This window comes from Canis lupus, chromosome 15, assembly GCF_048164855.1.
Source record: "Canis lupus baileyi chromosome 15, mCanLup2.hap1, whole genome shotgun sequence".
NCBI classification, from domain to species: domain Eukaryota; kingdom Metazoa; phylum Chordata; class Mammalia; order Carnivora; family Canidae; genus Canis; species Canis lupus.
The window spans coordinates 15,424,153-15,444,034 of NC_132852.1; the positions used below are offsets into that span (position 1 = coordinate 15,424,153).

Sequence of the window (19,882 nt, forward strand, 5' to 3'; positions counted from 1 at the left end):
CTTTATTATCATCCACTCTCATGACTGATCACCATCCATGTGTTGATGACCTAAGTCTTCATCTTCAGTCAAGACTGTCCTCCTTGCTGCCAGACCCATACAGACAGCTGCATCTTAAACATTCCCACATGGATACTTCAAATGCAGCTTGCTTGCTTGCTTGCTTGCTTGCTTGCTTGCTTGCTTGATTTATTTATTTATTTATTTATTTATTTATTTATTTATTTATTTATTTAAGATTTTATTTATTCATGAGAGAAACACGGAGAGGGAGGTAGAGACATAGAGAAAGAAGCAGGCTGCATGCAGGGAGCCTGATGTGGGACTCAATCCTGAAACTCCAGGATCACACCCTGAGCCGAAGGCAGGCATTAAACTGCTGAGACACCCAGGTGTCCTAAACTCAGCATTTCTAAGCCACATTCCCCATTTTCCCTTAAATTTGCTCTTTCTCCTGTGATAGGTATTTCAGTATCCACCATCTACCCAACTACCCAAGTGGAAATGTCGATGTCCTCCCTGAGCTGTTTTCTCTCCAATTACTCATTTAGTTAGCTGCTGGAGTGTTGGGATTATACCACCGATGTGCCTCATGCCCTTGAAGGATTGCTTACTACCTTCTGGAAAATGTCTAGCTGTCTCTGTGTGCACAGAGGCCCCCTGCGCTCTAGCCTCTCACACCACCTAACCCTTGTGGTGTAGACCTTGACGGTGTTTTTTGTTACGTTTTGTTGTAATGATGCTGGTGCCTGACCTCAGCTTTGATTGCCGAGGCATTCATGTCAAAGTCCACTATCTCAATAAACACTGCCAGGCCTCTTCCCCACACAGAGGCCTTTTAGATTCAGAAATCTTGATTGATTTCAGTAACAGACCTTTGGGGCCACTTGTTTCCTATTCCTTTAAATTCCTGCTCTTGGGGCAGCCTAGGTGGCTCAGCAGTTTAGCACCACCTTCAGCCCAGGGCCTGATCCTGGAGACCCAGGATCGAGTCCCACGTCGGGCTCCCTGTGTGGAGCCTGCTTCTCCCTCTGCCTGTGTCTCTGCCTGTCTCTCTGTGTGTCTCTCATGAATAAATAAATAAAATCTTAAAAAAAAATTTTTTTTAAATAAATAAAAAATAAATTCCTGCTCTTATGTTTCAGATTCACCAATACGGTGTGTGCCTGGGAAACCCTAGGGCTCCACCCTCAACCCCAGTCAAAGCAGAACCCCAGCCTGTGGCCTGTGCAGGTGCCCGCTACCCTAGGCCTTGCTGTGTGGCCTTAGTTCTGCAGTGTAATTTTCAGGTCTCGTAAGCAATATACCTTTATTTTTTTTTCAAAGTTTCCTGATGGTCTGTTGCTGCAGGGCATCCCGCAGCTGTAATGAGCACCGCAAGGACCAGTCCTGGCCCAAACTAGGCCTTCTCACTCTATCTTGCATTTAGTTCCTGCGGAGCCATATATTCTCTAGTCCCTGGGCCTTTGCACTTTTTGACATGCTGTCTGAAAGGCGTACTCCAATGACCTGGTCTGTTAAGACTCAGTGTAGATATTGTCAAATGAGAGGCCATTTCCATCACATCCTGAACCCTAAGACCAGGGTAGCATTTGTTCTTGGTTTCAGAGAGGCCAGGGCTTCTCGCACCAGAGCATTCAGCACTTCCCGAGGTAGTTTCCTATGTTGTTGTTTGGTCTTTTTTATTTATGTTCCACTTAATGTTTCTTGATGGCCGGGACTATTTTTGTTTTGTTTTGTTTAAAGATTTTATTCATTCATCTGAGAGGGAGAGAGTGTGAGGGGGAGGGGCAGGAGGAGAGGGAGAGAATCTCAAGCAGACTGTGTGCCAAGTATGAAGCCGGACTCAGGGCTCCATCTCACAACTCAGAGATCATGACCTGGGGCCAAAATCAAGAGCCAGACACCCAACCACCTGATCCACCCAGGCGCCTCTGGCATGGACTGTTTCTCATTCATTTTTTATTTCAGAGGTTAGCATATAATAATATCTTTATCAGTAATATTAGTAATGGAGCAGTAGTACAACAACAGCAATGAAATATGAGTAGGAATTTGATAACTGTTTGCTGAATGGAAGACTGTGAAGTGGGCTCTAGAGCCAGGCTCTCAACTCTGCAGAATCTTAAGTAAGATATTTCTTTAATTCTGTTTACTCCTCGGAGTCTGCTCTAAGGCTCCTGACCATAAGGCTAAACATTGAGATCTGTTGCTAGGGAAGAAGGAGATTAGAAATTTGTCAGGTAACTAGCAGCCTCTGCTACAGACGTCCTCTGAAAGCAGATGACATTCAAGCTGGCTTTAAATTTGATTCCATCACATAAACAAAGAAGGGCTTTCCTGCCAGAACAGCACACACAAAAGTGTGGAGATAGATACAGGTTTGAGGCTGACTGGGGGGCAATGGGGTTGGAACCTTCTTTCCTCCGGAATTATGAACTGCCAGAACCGGAGCTGCAGAGGTGACAAATTAGTCCAAGATTTCCCATTCAGTTCCCGCCCCTGCATGCATGTCTTGGTGACATTTCCAGTTCTCATTGTCAGCCCTTTAGACAGCAGAATTAGAGTAAGGGTAAGAGCTCATAGAATGTTTGCAGAACGTGTAAATTTGATCTACCTAAAATACACCTCTGCCAGCCTGCCATAGGGCCTGAGGTCCTATGATTGATACCTTCTTTTGAGTTATTCCCAGCCAATAAAATCCCTGTCCCCGTATTAACAATAAGGGCGAGGGTGACCAGATTGGGGAAGGGAAGTAGAAAGCAGAGCAGTTTGCTGGAAGCCTGTGTCGGAATTCACGGTGGGGATCCTGTCATCGTATCCTGGCCACGTTAGCACCCTGCCGAAGGTGGGAGGCCGACCTGCCCTGCTTCTCGCTACCTGTGCAGGTGGTTCTGCAGCCATGTCTTCACTTCTCGTACTGCCTCACGTCAAGTAGGTGGCATTTTACATTTCCAGGAACATGAACTTTACCACTTTAAGTTTGTATCGCTTTGTTGGCCTGTGTGCTATGTCATGATTTCTTTTTACTCAGTATTTATCTTCATTTCCTTCGCTCCAGAGATAATTTGCCTGTTTATCATTGCAAGGATCCAATGCTTTTGCTTTCATTTGATGTACGGTGTTTTACAAGCTGCTAGGTTTGTTTCAATTGAGCAGAGAGTACTTAATTGGGAGAAAGAGAAATTTGAATTTAGAGTGTCTGAGTCATGTGATTGAAAAGTTTAAGCTGCCTGGTAAGTAAAGTGCCAAACCCAGACAATAGCAATTTTAGAAATTAAAATTAAGTTTCTGCATTTCTCCAGTTTTGTTGTACATAAAGCAACTTACCCAAATTATTGCTTGAGTTTATGTATGAATAATATATGAGAGTTGAAAAAGTCCTGGATTGTCATATCATCTTTTCTTGGTAAAGATAGGACCACTAATAGTTCGAGCTAGATGCTCAACAACTGAGCCACCTAGGTGCCCCTGGATTATTTGTTTTTTGAGTGTTGAGTTTGATAAATTCTTTATAGACTTTGGGCACTAATCCATTATTGGATATGTCATATGGAAATATCTACTCCCATTCCATAGGTTGCCTTTTTGTTTTGTTGATTGTTTCCTTCGCTTGTGCAGAAGCATTTTATCTTGATGAAGTCCTATTAGTGCATTTTTGCTTTCATTTCTTTGCCTCTGGCAATGTGTCTAGTAAGTTGCTACAGCCGAAGTTAAAGAGGTTGCTGCCTGTGTTCTCTAGGATTTTGATGGTTTCCTGCCTCACATTTAAGTCTTTCATTCATTTTGAACTTATTTTTGTATATGGTGTAAGAAAATGGTCCAGTTTCATGCTTATCCATGTTGCTATCCAGTTTTCCCAACACCATCTGTTGTTGAAGAGACTCTTTTTTTTTTTCCATTGGATATTCTTTCCTGGTTTGTTGAAGATTAGTGGACCATTAAGCTGTGGGTCCATTTCTGGGTTTTCTATTTTGTTCCACTGATCTATGTCTGTTTTTGCCCATACCATACTGTCTTGATGATCACAGCTTTGTAATAGAGCTGGAAATCCAGAATTGTGATGCCACCAGCTTTGGTTTTATTTTTCAGGATCACTCCAGCTATTTGGGGTCTTTTGTGGTTCCATACAAATTTTAGGATTGTTTGTTCTAGCTCTGTGAAAAATGCTAGTGTTATTTTGATAGAGATTGCATTAAATGTGTAGATTGCTTTGGGTAGTACAGACACGTTAACAATGTTCTTCCAATCCATAAGCATGGAATGTTTTTCAGTTTCCTTCTGTTCTCTTCAATTTCATCAGTGTTCAGTAGTTTTCAAAGTACAGGTCTTTTACCTCTTTAATTCGGTTTATTCCTAGGCATCTTATTGTTGTTGGTACAATTATAAATGGGATTGATTCCTTGATTTCTTTTTCTGCTACTTCATTATTGGTGTATAGAAAAGCCACAGATTTCTGTACAATGATTTTCTATCCTGTGACTTTGCTGGATTCATGTATTAGTTCTAGCAGTTTTTTGGTGCAGTTTTTTTTTTGTTGTTGTTGTTTTTAAGTAGGCTCCATGCCCAGTGTGGAGCCCAACAAAAGGCTTAAACTCTCAACCCTGAGATTAAGACCTGAGCTGAGGAGCAGCCTGAGTGGCTCAGCAGTTTAACACCACCTTCAGCCCAGCGCCTGATCCTGGAAACCTGGGATCGAGTCCCACATCGGGCTCCCTGTGTGGAGCCTGCTTTTCCCTCTGCCTGTGTCTCTGCCTCTCTCTCTCTCTCTCTCTCTCTCTGTGTGTGTCTCACGAATAAATAAATAAAATCTTAAAAAAAAAAAAAAAGAGCTGAGATCAAGAGTCAGAAACTTTTTTTTTCCAGTTTGAAACCATACTTTATTTTTAATGTAGCTAGAAATCCAATAACTATATATATATATATTTTTCAATAACTATATATTTTTAAGCAAAAAAAACCTCCTCCTTTACTTTTCCTTCTTATAGCATTGTTAGCACAAGAAAAAACACTTCTTGTTTAGAAATGATACGGAGTTTCTATGAAAATGAATGTACTTCATATTTGTGGAACTTAAAAGCACAGGACACATTTCCAGAAGACCAATTTTACTTTTACCCATTTATAGTAATATTTGCAGTGTTAGAATGTACTTAATATATAATTAAGTAAATCAAATAAGGAACCCAAAAGAAACTGGTCTTGAGTTATTCACAGCACACATTAGAAAATTTGAGAACACACATTAACAACAAAACCACTGGCAAGCTCAAACGCAAGTTTATATGCTGAGTATTTTTAAAGGGTTTAAAAAGCATGCTCAGTTAGCATACAGCCTTTTCTCACTTATATAACAGATGCATTTCTATCTGCATGTGTACAGCAAAAGGTTAGAACCTTAATCAACTTACTTTTGATATTAGAAATGTGTATTTCAGAAATGTATTCCTTGGAATTTTCTTCACTGCTCCTACCACTGAATCTTCAAATAGGCAAAGTACAGAGGGTCTCATCCCTTGAAACCGTTTTTAAACATGGTTAAAATGAAAGATAGGTAGAAACCCAGCAATTCCTGTACAGCGCCTGGACTTAGTCTTAATTAAATGTAGGAGTTGAATGTACAACGGAAAACTATCATTTCTTTATCCTTGGAAGAGAGGAAGGGAGAGAGAGGAGATTGGGAAAAGGTGCAGTATTTAAGAGCTGAATAGGAGCAGGACGACTCATAATGCCATCAACTCCGCAGCGAAGAACCATGGATCTCATCAATTTTATAATTCATGTTGGATCAAGAAATTTGGTTCCTTTCCGTAGATCAATGAATTCAAACCTCATACTCTCCCAAATATGAAGATGAATAACGTAAGATAAACTCCAATTGCAACAGGTATTTCCTAAGTTGAAGACTGAACACCAAAGGGAATCCCTCCTTCCAACATCTTTTGACATGGCAAGATTTCGCCTAAGTGGAAACCTAACATTTAGATATGAAATCGCTTGGGCCAAGTAAGAAACTACAGCTGTTTTGAGTATCACCTTACATAATCACTATATGTATTACATATTAAACCCAGCATTACATATGCTTGCACGATTATGCTGTGAATGATAATAGTATTGATGATGCCAGTGAAAGGGGCTATCTTTAGCCCAAAAAGAGTACTGGGGCGGGGATGGGAGGTGGTGAAAACAATTAAAAAGCACACAAAGAAATGGGTATTTTCTGACCAGGAAAGGTCACTCTAAACACAGAAATATAAAAAGAAAAGTATTCCCTTATTTCCTCTATGTGGAAATAATGCAAAACATTTATTTTCAAGAGTCAGATACTTAACTCACTGAGCCACCCAGGCAGCCCTGGGGGAGTGTTTGATGAGCTATTTATTATACATGACACCAAGCTACCCGTCAGTGGGAATTGAAAAAGTAAAAGATTGCACAAGAGGAAGAAAGTGACAGGAGAACTATGTTTGTAATAACTCCATTTTAAAACCAGAAGTCGGAAAAAAAAGCCTTACCACAATAAAATTGTTTTGAGTTACAGTTTGTAGAAAATAATTAGATTAATCCTAATATTTTTTTCTTTTAGGTAATTTTGTGAGAAAAATTTTGCAGCCTGCTTTTCACTTAATTGCCAATGAAGATGATGATAGTACTTCAGAGACACCAGGCCTTGGATTTTCCCATTTTCCTGAAACACCAATTAAACAAGGGATTGCTTTTAGCAAAATGTCCTCAGATAAAGATAGAGGAGAGAACTGGACATTGGATTTAAGGGAATGGGAGAGGCTGGGGTCAGCTAAGCAACGCAGTCCTGATCTATCATTTTTAGTTGTGAAGAATAACACAGGAGAAAAGCATCTTTTTGTAGACCTCGGTAAGTAAAATTGACGGCTATTAGGCTGTCCTTGTGTCCCTCCCCAAGAGACCTGTCAGTGCCCATTTGTCCCTTTGTTTAGGATTCTTGTGACCATCACTCCTCCATAGTGACCATGGAATCACTAGCAGAATGTGATCAATGAGCGAAGGTGCAAGGACCAGGCTGGGCTTCTGCCCAGAGATCTTACAGAAGTCTCTGGGGGACATAAGCCCCAGGCTGCCCCAAGTTCCAAAAGAGACTCATTGTAGCTGGCACTGCCCCTGAAATATCCAGAGGATTTGTGTCAAGGGAGGCTTGACCAGGGACAGTTGGACCAGCGCTCTCTAATTCTGGTGAGAGGTGTTTAATTAGACAAAGAAAATATTAAAAACAGACACAATATAAAAATGGTACTTTTATGTGGCAAAATGGGGCCAGTGGTTTCTTCGATGAAGAACTTTGCATTTAGTGGCATGGGTCATTTCATCAGCTTTTTTTTTTTTTTTTTTTCTTTTTTAGTTTGCATTGAATCTATAAATCAACTTGGGGAGAATTGACATTTTTACGGTATTTAGTTGTTCCAGTTCATGAACATGACTTGTCGTTCTACTAATATAAATGTTCTCTTATTTCTCTCAGTGTTTTATAGTTGTCTAATAGAGAAGTTACACATCTTTTGTTAGCTTTATTCTAGGTATTTGGTTGATTGATTGATTGATTGATTGATTTTGCTTAAATAGCCAACATTTATTTCTCACAGTTGTGGAGGATAGAAGTGCAAGATCAGGGTGCTAGCATGGGTGGGTTCTGGTGAAGGCCCTGCCCTGGTTTACAGATCACTGTCTTCTAGTTGCGTGCTCACGTAGTGAGGCGAGAGCAACGTTTGCTTTTTTTGATGCCTCCTTCCTTTGAGATTTTGGTATCAGAAATCCTCACTGCCTTGGAAGCTCCTCAGCAGTCTCCGACTTTTTTTCCTAGAGGATTTTCCCAGCTTCTCTATTTGTTTAAAGAGGAGGGTTACCCCCAAATAATCTTGTTTCTGTTTCTACATGTGGCATTCTTTCATGCCAACTCCATTTTATTTTATTTTATTTTATTTTATTTTATTTTTTTTTAAATTTTTATTTATTTATGATAGTCACACAGAGAGAGAGAGAGGCAGAGACACAGGCAGAGGGAGAAGCAGGCTCCATGCACCGGGAGCCCGATGTGGGACTCGATCCCGGGTCTCCAGGATCGCGTCCTGGGCCAAAGGCAGGCGCTAAAACCGCTGCGCCACCCAGGGATCCCCCCCAACTCCATTTTAATTCATATATTGCTTTTATTGTGTTTACAGCTGATAGGAAATAATTGTTTCTTTTTTTTTCATTTTTATTTTTGTTTATGTGAAAGTGAGCTTTTTATTCTGCCTTAATTTTTTTATTGAGGGATAATTAACATACCATATTACATTAGTTTCAGGTGTACAACGTAGTGATCTGGTATTTGTATATATTGCAAAATGATCAATAACTCTAGTTAACGTCCATCACCATTTTACAGAATTTTTTACTTATAGTGAGAATTTCTAAGATTTTCTCTTAACAACTTTCAAATATGCAATACAGTGTTACTAACTGTGTGTGGCATGCTGTATATTGCATGCTTACATATAAGTGAAGTTTATGTTTTTTGGCTCCCTTTACCCATTGGCCTGCCCCCACCTCCCCACCTCAAACAACCACCAGTCTATTCTCTGTATTTATTGCCTTGGGTTTTTTTTAAATGTTTAGATCCTATATATAAGTGATACAGTATTTGTCTTTCCCTTTCTGATTTATTTCACTTAGCATAATACCCTTTAGGTCCAGCCATATTGTTGCAAATGGCAGGATTTGGGGTGCCTGGTTAAGCATCTGTCTTCAGCTCAGGTCATGATCTCAGGCTCCTAGGACTTAACCCTGCATCAGGCTCCTTGCTCAGTGGGAAGTCAGCCTCTCCTTCTCCCTCTGTGCTCACTCTCTGTCTCTCAAATAAATAAAAACTTAAAAAAAAATGACAGGATTTTCTCTCTTTTTAATGATTATTCCATTTTGTGGAGATAACTATATATTTTTTTTTATTCATTTTCTTTATTCATCTGTTACTAGTTTGTTTCTGTATCTTGGCTGTTACAAATAATGCTGCAGTGAACATGATGATACATATATCTTTTTGAATTAGTGTTTTTTTATTCTCTTCAGATAAATACCCAGAAGTAGAATTGCTGTATCATGTGGAGGTTCTATTTTTAATGTTTTGAGGAACTTATGGAAGTTTTTCAAAGTGACTGCACCAATTTACATTCCTAATAGTGCACAAATGTTCCTTTACTCTACACTCTTGCCAACACTTGCTATTTCTTGTCTTTTTTATACCAACCATTCTGACAGATGTGAGGTGGTATCTCATTGTGGTTTTGATTTGCATTTCCCTGATGATTAGGGATGTTGAACCTCTGTTGGCCATCTGTATGTCTTCTATGGAGACACATCTATTCAGATCTTCTGCCTGTTTTTTAATCAGATTTTCTTTCCTGTGGAGTTGTATGAGTTCTTTATGTATATTGGCTATTAACATCTTATCAGATATATGACTTGCAAATATTTTCTCCCATTGAGTATATAGCCTTTTCATTTTGGTGATGGTTCCCTTTCTCTGCAGAGGCTTTTTCCTTTGATGACATCCTGTTTATTTTTGCTTTTGTTGCCTTTGCTGTTAGTGTCAAATTTAACACACCATTGCCAAGATCTATGTCAAGCTTACCACCTATTTTCTAAGAGTTTTATGATTTCAGGTCTTATATTCAAGTCTTTAATTCATTTCAAGTTAATTTTTGTGTATGGTGTGAGAAAGTAGTACAGTTTTATTCTTTTGCATGTGGCTGTCCAGTTTTCCCAACTCCTCTTACTGAAGAGACTGTTCTTTCCCTATTGTATTCTTGGCTCTTTTGTTGTAAATTAATTGAACTTATATTCTTGATTTATTTCTTTGCTTTTTGTTCTCTTCCACTGCTCTGTGTCTGTTATTGTCAATCCCATACTGTTTTAATTCCTGTAGCACTGTGATGTAGTTTGAAATCAGGAAGCACGATGCCTGCAGCTCGCTCTTTGGGTTGTTTCAGCCATTCTGGATCTTTTGTATTTAGTACAAATTTTAGAATGTTCAGTTCTGTTTTTAAAAAATGCCATTGGAATTTTGATAGGGATTGCACTGAATCATAGCTTGCCCGGGGTACTATGGGCATTTAAACAATATTCTTCCATTGTACGAGCTGAGAATATCTTTCCATTTATTTGTGTCATCTTCAGTTTCTTTCATCAGTGTTTTTTTTATAGTTTTCTGAGTAAAGGTTTTTCACTTCCTTAGTTAAATTTATTCCCAGATATTTTATTCTTTCCAATGCAATTGTAAATGGGATTTTTAAAAATACGATTGTTTCTTGATTTCTTTTTCTAATAGTCTGTTATTGGTTGTGTAGAAATGCAGCAGTTTTCTGTGTTGTTGATTTCGTATCCTTCAACTTGACTGAATTCACTCTAAAATTTTTTGGTGGAGTCTTTGGGGTTTTGTTCATATACATTTCTATACATATACATCTGCAGATAGTGACAGTTTCACATCTTCCTTTCCAATTTGGACGCCTTTTATTTCTTTTCTTGTCTATTGCTCTGGCTAGGACATCCAATACCATATTGATGAAAGTGATGAGAGCAGGCATTCTTGTCTGGTTCCTGATCTTAGAGGAAAACCTTTCAGCTTTCACCACTGAGTATAATGTTAGCTATGCATGTTTCACATATAGATTTTATTATGTTGAGGTGTGTTTCCTCTATGTTTACTTTGTTGAGAGTTATTAACCATAAGTGGTTGTTGAATTTTATCATATGCCTTTTCAGCATCTATTGAGATGATCATTTGATTTTTATAAAGCCACTTTGCTTTTATGAAAGACCCATATTAGTTTGGCAGCAGCTTTTTTTGTAAAAGGGAAAATCTTCTTTGGAATCTTTCAGTTAGTGAAAACAAATAGTAATATAGGTCTTTTGTAAAAGTAAAGTGTTGTAACATGAACTTCCAGAAAATGGGGGATACCTGTATGGTTGAATTTGGTTTGCTGTTATTTTGTTTTCTTATTTTGTTAGTTACTTTGTTGAGAACTTTTGCATATGTTCATCAAGGATATTAGCCTGTAATTTTCTTTCTTCTCTGTTTATTTTTGATGTCAGGGTAATCCTGGCCACGCAAAGTGAGTGTGGAAGGGTTCCTCCCTCTTCTGTTTTTGGGCATAATTTGAGGAGGAGGGTATTCTTCTTTAATGTTTAGTAGAATTCCTCTTTAAAGCTGTCTTTTCCTGGGTGTGTGTTTGTTGAGTGGTTTTTGATTACTGATTCAATCTCCTTACAAGTAATTGGTCAATTTTCTATTCATGATTCAGCCTTGGAAGGTTAGCTGTTTCTAGGAAGTTGTGAACCTGTTCAGGTTGCCCAGTTTGTTGGAGTACAATTGCTCAGTCTTTTTCTATGATCCTTTGTATTTCTGTCATGTCCTCTTTCATTTCTGACCTTATTTTAGTACTCTCTTTTTTCCCTTGTTGAGTCTAGCTACAGCTTTGTCAATTTTGTTTATGTTTTCAAGGAACCAACTCTTGCCTTCATTGATCTTTCCTGTTGTTTTTTAAAGTCTCCATTTCATTTCTTTATTTTTATTTATTAGAGAGAGAGAGAGAGAGAGAGAATGAATGAGCAGTGGGGAGGGGCAGAGGGAGAAGCAGATGTGGGACTTGATCTTAGGAGCCTGAGATCATGACCCGAGCCGAAGGCAGACGACTGAACCACCTGGGTGCCCCCATTTATTTCTGTTCTAATCTTTATTGTTTCCTTTCTTCTACTACATTTGGGTTTGCTCTTCTTTTTCTGGTTTCTTGAGGTGTCAAGTTGTTTGAGATTTTTCTTGTTTCTTGACATAGGTCTTTATCACTTAGAATTGCTTTTGCTGCATCCCATAGGTTTAAGTTTCTTGTATTTCTTTTTTTTTAATTATTTGTCTCTAGATATTTATCTTTTGATTCCTTTGTTGTTGTTGTTTTTAAAGATTTTATTTATTTATTAGAGAGAGAGAGAGAGAGAACATGTCAAAGAGGGAGAGCATACAGAGGGAGAGGGAGGAGCAGACTGCCCACTGAGCAGGGAGCTGGATGCAGGCCTCGATCCCCGGACCCTAGGATCGAGACCTGAGCTGAAGGCAGGCGCTTAACTGACTGAACCACCCAGGCGCCCCTCTTTTTGATTCCTTTGTGACCAATATTTTTTCAGTAGCCTGTTGTTTAATCTCCATATATTTGTTAATTTTCCAGTTTTCTTAGGATTGATTTCTAATTGTACGGTATTGGGGTCTAAAAGTTGCTTCATATGATTTCAGTCTCAAATTTGTTAAGCCTTATTTTGTGGCCTAATATATGATCTATGCTGGAGAATACTCCATATGCACTTGAGAAGAATGTATTCTGTTGCTTTTGAATGGAACGTTCTGTATATGTCTATTTCCATCTGGTCTAATGTGTTATTTAAGGTTGATGTTTCCTTGTTATTGATTTTCCGTCTGGATGATCTATCCATTGATGTAACTGGGGTACCGAAGTCCCCTACTATTGTATTTCTGTCTATTTCTGCCTTAGGTGTGTTAATATTTGATTTATATATTTAAGTGCTCCTATATTGGTGTCTAAATATTTACAAATGCTATATCCTCTTTTTGGATTGACCCTTTTTTCAATATGTAATGTTTCTTTTTGTCTCTTATTGTAGTCTTTGTGTTGAAGTAGTTTGACAGAAGTATAGCTACCTCAGCTTGCTTTTGGTTTACATTTGCGTGGGACATCTTTCTCCATTGCTTCCCTCTCAGTCTCTGTGTGTCCTTATGTCTGAAATGGGTCTTTTATCAGGAGCATATGGCTGGGTCTTGTTTTATTTTATCCTTTCATCTACTCTGTGTCTTTTGATTGGTGAACTTAGTCCACTTACCATAATTATTGATTAGTATGTACTTATAACTATTTTGTCTTTTTTTTTTTCCTGGCTGTTTTTTAATTCTTCTTTTTCTTTCTTATTTCTCTTCCTTTGTGGTTTGATGACTTTTTTTAGTGACATGCTTCCTTTCTCATTATCTTTTGTGTATCTACCATAGATGTTTGTGGCTACTATGAGGTTTACTGCGTAATGAATTACATTTGTAACAGTTTGTTTTACATTCATAACAGTTTAAGGATGACGCATTCTAAAGCTGTACATTTTTACACTCCACCCCTCTGTGGTTTACATTTTACATATCATATTTTACAACTTTTTATCTTGCATATCCCTTAGGTCATTATTGTAGCTGCAGTTATTTTTACTGCTTTTGTCTTTTATTTATTTTTATTTTTATTTTTTAATTTTTTTAAATGTATTTATGATGGTCACACAGAGAGAGAGAGAGAGAGAGAGGCAGAGACACAGGCAGAGGGAGAAGCAGGCTCCATGCACCGGGAGCCCGACGTGGGATTCGATCCCGGGTCTCTAGGATCGCGCCCTGGGCCAAAGGCAGGCGCTAAACCGCTAACGCCACCCAGGGATCCCTGCTTTTGTCTTTTAACATTTACACTAGCTTCACACTTGATTGATATACTCCTTTAATATATAGTTGCCTTTACCAGTGAGGTTTATACTTTTAGATGTCCCTATAACATTTCTTAATAAGACCGCTTTAGTGGTGATAAACTTTTCTATCTCTTGCTCGTCTGGAAAACTCTTTATCTGTCCTTTAATTATGAATGATAATTTGCCAGGTAGAGTATTCTTGGCTGAAAGTTTTTTTTCTTTCAGCACTTTGACTATATCATGCCACTCTCTCTGGCTTGCAGCATTTCTGCCAGATTTGTGCTCATAGTCATATGACAATGTAATTTTTTTCTTGCTGCCTTTAAGATTCTCTCTCTCTCTCTCTCTCTCTCTCTCTCTCTCTCTCTCTCTCAACTTTTGGCATTTTAATTATAATGTGTCTTGGTGTCAGTCTCTCTGTTGCATTTATTTCTTTGGAACTTACAGTTCTTCCTGGAACTGTCTTTCCTTCCTCAGGTTACTAAAGTTTTCAGTTACTATTACTATTTCTTCAAATAAGTTTCCCGGCCCTTTCTCCTTCTGAGATTCATATAATGGAAATGTTAGTCAGCTCGGTGTTGTCTCAGAAGGCCCTTAATCTGTCTTCACTTTGTTAATTCTCTTCTCTTTTTGCTGCTCTGTTGGGTGAAGTCCTCTGTCCTGCCTACGAGTTCATTGATCCTGCTCCCTTGAGTTTGCTGTTAAAACCCTGTTGTGTTTTTTTTTTTTTTTTCAGATCAGTTTTTGTCTTTTTAGCCCTGTGACTTGTCTTTGCTGCTTTGTTATATTTTCTTTTTGTTGAAGTTCTTACTGTGTTCATCCATTCCTCTCCCAAGTTTGGAGTGCATCTTTATGACCATTACTTTGAACTCTTTATAAGATAAATTACTTATCTCCATTTCACTTAGGTTGTTTAAGAGTTTTATCTTATTTTGTTTGGAATGCAGTCCTCTGTTCATTTTGCTTGATTCTCTTTCTGCATTAGATGAAATAGTTTTACCTCCTAGTCTTGAAGGCTTGGCCTTGTGTAGGAGGTGAAACTTATCCTTCGACCCTATCCTAGCTCTTGGTTGGTTCTCAAACTTTTTAATTATCCAAGCAGCCTGTTTTATTGTTAATAGCTCCCAGTACTTCAGGGTCTGCCACAACCAGTTAATGTCCCAAAGGGGAGGATCTCATTCAGCACCTAGATTCAGGCTGATTGAAAGCCAGACCTTCAGGCAGCAGCTTTTGAAGAATGAAAATATATACAGTTGTATGGAAGCACAAGTATTAAGTCCCATGGACTGCCACAGCCAGGTAATTTGGAGGTGTCCCATGGGTGGTAGTCCATATATCAGAACCTGATGAACATATAAGCTCCTTTCTGAGAGATCCTGGTGTAGAAGGAGAGCTCAAAGATAGTGACCCCTGGCCTACATTCCCTGAGAGCAGCTCTGGAGCTTCTTGACATGTGCTGAACTTGAAGACTGTCCCTTAGGCCAAAGCTCTAGGACAAGCAGTTAGGCCTCTTTCCCAGAAAGGCTGGGGGGCAGAGGGAGCGAGGGAGGGTTCAGTGTGTCTATGTAGTCCCCTGGTAGTGGGTGCCATCAAAGAACTTTATGATTATTACAATCCCGTGAGCCCCAGGAACCAAAGCCACCTGGCCACCAGAGCCACGTGATTGAGGGTTATCCCCTAGGAGGCAGCCACAAAAGGCAGGGTACCAGATGTCAAAACTGGGACACAAGATGCATTTATAGGTTCCCCTCTGAGAGATGCTGATGCTGTGAAGCACAACAGAAGAGAAGATGAAAATAGTGCCTGCCCTCCCAAGGCCTCAGGAAAGGTTTCCAGTTAGCCCAGAGGGGTATGTTTAATTAGAAGCCTGTCCCAGCAGCTGCCCCTATGATGATAAGCTAGTAGGCCTCTTTTACAGAGAGACTGAGCTCCTGGGTCTGTTGCTTCTCGCTGTGCCTTCGGGACAGTTGCTGTTTGAGAACTCTTTAAAAAAAAAGAGAGAGAGGGATCCCTGGGTGGCGCAGCGGTTTGGCGCCTGCCTTTCACCCAGGGCGCGATCCTGGAGACCCGGGATCGAATCCCACGTCAGGCTCCCAGTGCATGGAGCCTGCTTCTCCCTCTGCCTGTGTCTCTGCCTCTCTCTCTCTCTCTCTCTCTCTCTGTGACTATCATAAATAAATAAAAATTGAAAAAAAAAAAGAGAGAGAGAGAGAACTCTTTCTCTATTGGTGACAGATCTATAGGACCCGTGAGTCTAAGTCCCACTGGCTACCAGCGCCAGAGCTCCCACACAGGGAAGTGCAGGATGTGTTTCAGTCGGTTCTCCATGCTGTGCCTGGGAGTGGTAATACCGAGAACTGTCTCTCCAGTTTTCACAGTCCTATGGACCCAGGAACACAAGCCTCCCCGGCCTTTAGAGCTAGGTGATCAAGGAGGGATCATCTGAAAAACAGACCACCAGATATAAAAACTGGGGCACCAGTGAGGCAGAGGGGGCATGCAGAGGTGGCACCCAGTGAGAAAGGGGGTGGAGGGGAGAGAAAAAAGAAAAAGAGGAAAGATGGTGTCCGCCGGCTGTAGAGAGGCAGAGAAGATAGCACCCACCACTCCATCTCTGGAGAGCATCCCTCAGTCCAACGCTTTGAAGTTTGGAAATGAGTCTCTTTCAGATAAAGTCTGGGCACTTTCAAAGGCTGCTTCTGCAGCCTTCACCAGGCCTTGGGGTGAGTGAGTGGGCACACAAGCCCTTAAGAGCCCTTCCTCAGTTTACCATAGCCCTGCAGGTCTCCGAGGCCCCAGCCCAGTTGGTCTTCAAAGCCAGATGTTTCTGGGGCTCATCTCTTAGGTGCAGGTCTTAAAAGTTGGGGTAATAATGTGAGGTATGAATCCTTTGCCTTTCAGGGAGAGACTCAGGGTTTTGAGTTTCCTCCCAGTTGTAAGTTGTACTGTGGGGTGGGGCTCATGGTGAGATTGTATCTCAGCCTTTCCTACCTGCTTTGATGTGGTTTCCGTCTCATTTGGTGAACGAGTCAATCTGCCAGGCCTTAGGTTTTTATCAGAGGGAATCATTCCAAATATAGCTATAGATTTGATGTGTTCACATGAGGGGGGGGGGGTTCAAGATCTCCCTACATTGCCACCTTGAACCAGAACCAATTGTTTCTCTAGTAATGCTATATACAACATTAATTTAATATTTGCTGACTATAAAAACAAGTCACTGAAAATGTGCATTCATAATTGTTTTATTTTTGACAATAGGAGTTTATACAAGAAATAGAAACTTTCGGCTGTATAAATCATCGAAGATAGGAAAGCATGTGGCTTTGGAGATTGCTGAAGATAATAAATTTTTTCCTAAACAGTCCAAGAATATTTCTGAAGAAAATCAGTATTTCCTATCTTCTTTGGTCAGCAATGTCAGGTATATAGCACCAGAATCAAACTGTTATGTATTCGTGGATGCTTATTAAACAGCGAATGGCATTGTATATAGTACTAAAATGTGAATTGTGTGAATTCATCCTAACTTAAGAAAATGAAAGTTCTTAAAATTCTAGGTTAACTTTTTTTTTTTTTTTTAAGATTTTATTTATTCACTCATGAGAGACACACGGAGAGAGAGAGAGGGAGAGGGAGAGAGAGAGGCAGAGACACAGGCAGAGGGAGAAGCAGGCTCCACGCAGGGGCCCGACATGGGACTCAATCCCGGTCTCCAGAATAATGCCCCGGGCCGAAGGCAGGCACTTAACGCTGAGCCACCCAGGGATCCCCTAACTGTTTTTTTATAAGAAAGAAAACTCAAATGACTTGTATTCCGTTTGGAAATAGAGTTACAATTAATACCTACTTTTCGTATATGCACATTCATACATATAATTTACATACCCCTTCATTCAAAGAATATTTTGTGAGATCATTGTTATATGATTATGTTAGTTGTTGTATCCACTCAACATTATATCATGAATATCTGCCAAGGTGATAATCTGCAACAGTTAGTTGTAGTTAAAACTTTTAATGCCTATATAGTTTTCCATTATACTGATAAATTCTGTAATTTATTGTCAGTTTTGTTGTTGAACACTTAAGTTGCCACATTTTGGTCATTTTCTTTTTTTTTTTTTTTTTTTTTTTGGTCATTTTCAAAAAGTGTGAAAGACAGCTTTCAACAGAACTGTTTACTTTCATTTCCCTGTATTCTGGGCAGCGTTTTTTGTTGGTTCAAACAAGCCATGTGTTTATCCTTCAGACTAAATTGCCATGCTAAATTAACTTGCTCTACTTTGCCTTCCTTAGATATAGTTGTCAGGAGAAATCCCTTAGAAATCCTTTTTTTTTTTTTTTTTTTTTTTTTAGATTTTATTTATTTATTCATGAGAGGCAGAAACACAGGCAGAGGGATAAGCTGGCTCTCTGCGGGGAGCCCGATGCAGGACTTGATCCCAGGACCCCGGGATTACACTGAACCAAAGGCAGACGCTCAACCACTGAGCTACCCAGGAGTACCTCCAAATAAATACATTTTAACAAAACATTTAAAATACTTTGCTTGGAGGGGAATTTGTGTCCAGATGTCCACTTGACAGCAGTTCCCCAGGAGGGTGGGAAGATAAGTTGTTTCTCTTCATATATTTCTGGACTGAGTTCTTACATAACATTTTTCAGAAGTAACATCAGTCTTACTTTCCTTTCCTTTAAAATGGAAATGTATTAACTCCTATCTTAGGGAGTTGTGAGGATTAAGTGAGGTAAATCTGTACGCATAAAATTACTCAACCATGCCTGGCACATAGTATCTGCTCATTAAATGTTAGTTGTTAGTGGTAGCAGTGTCTGCGATTCTGGAAGCGCTGTGGGAGTGGTGTGAAAATTGTATGACAGTTGCTGCTCACTGTTGTTGCCACAAGAATGGGATCTTACGTTGTCTTGTGTGGGAAAAGCACCATGGCCTGAAATCAACCTCTTATTACCAAAATCCATTTCCTTTGTGGTTTCAGTATTAATTCCACAGAAATGGAGAATTCTACTGAATAGGGTTTCCTTAAGTTTCTTTTGTGTGTCCGAGTAAGTATCACGTGTAGTTCTTCCTGAAACGAAGGTTAAAGTTTTTATGGTTATGAATATGTCTTCAGCTAATTTTAACTCATTTTTCCCTTGCTCTCATCTCTCCTTCCTTCTTTTTACCCTCCTCTTATTCACATTTTTCAAATCATTGTAATAAAAATTTCAAAGGCTCTGTACGTTTGAAGCATAGAATTATATACTTCATTTTGTGGCTTCAGTGGTCCCAGAGTCCTCTGATTCACACTGCAGTTGAAGAAAGTATTTTAAATGATCACCAGACTATGATTAGGATTGGATTTTATAGGCAAATGTGACTTAATTATCCAGAACAATTAGCTGGATTTTAATGTGGGACTATTTGAAATTCAGTTTCCTTTCTGTAGCAATATATCTTTGATTCTTACATAATGTTACTTTGTTTTCTTTCACATATTTTCTTCAGATTCTCAGATACTTTACGAATTCTGACATGCGACACATTTCAGAGTAAACAAAAACGAGTTGAACATTTTAGTACCAGCACCAAAGGTAATTTTAATAAAACAATTTCCTGTGAATATTTAAGGATATAAGTCTATTTCGCCTTTAAAAATCTTAAATTTTCAGGATTCATATCTACTGATCCTTTTTTTTTTTTTTTTTTTAATTTTTATTTATTTATGATAGTCACAGAGAGAGAGAGAGAGAGAGGCAGAGACACAGGCAGAGGGAGAAGCAGGCTCCATGCACCGGGAGCCCGATGTGGGATTCGATCCCAGGTCTCCAGGATCGCGCCCTGGGCCAAAGGCAGGCGCCAAACCGCTGCGCCACCCAGGGATCCCTCTACTGATCCTTTAAAACAACTTAGTTTCTATCCAAAATGGAAACCGTGTAAATAAAAGATGCTTTTTAAAGTGTATTCACTAATTTTCATTATATGGTGATTTGGGGGGAAAAAGAACCCACAAGAAAATAGAGTAGATTGTTTGTAGAAAGAAACCCCCATTTTAAAAGAGAATACTAAAGGTTCTCTTCCCCTCGGTCCACAATCAAAGATGGGCAGACACTGTTTGTTTCCACTGAACCCAGAGGAGCTTTCCATGTATTCCCTCATTTTTTTAATGGCTGCATAGTTTTTTCATGAAACATGTATGTTCTTCAGTCTTATATTGAAAAGCTTATAGGCTTTTTCTAAGATCCCATACATTAACACTCCAGTAAATATTTTTATACACATTTTTTAGGTTATCATTATTTATAATAGCAAAACACTGGAAACAATCTAAATGTACAACAGTAGAGGATTGGTTACATATTATAA

General features: G+C 39.3%; 1 protein-coding gene across 7 annotated transcripts in view; it reads left to right on the forward strand.

Annotated features, from left to right (window-relative positions):
• PRIMPOL (primase and DNA directed polymerase) overlaps positions 1-19,882 on the forward strand; it is a 58,938-nt gene that overhangs the window by 30,146 nt on the left and 8,910 nt on the right. For 6 of the 7 annotated variants that reach the window (XM_072775938.1, XM_072775939.1, XM_072775942.1 and 3 more), the window contains 3 exons: positions 6,590-6,877; positions 16,777-16,939; positions 19,025-19,110. In XM_072775938.1, coding sequence (XP_072632039.1) covers positions 6,590-6,877; positions 16,777-16,939; positions 19,025-19,110 — 537 coding nt within the window. The remainder of the gene's footprint in view (positions 1-6,589; positions 6,878-16,776; positions 16,940-19,024; positions 19,111-19,882) is intronic. The other variant, XM_072775945.1, reaches the window with a different exon arrangement.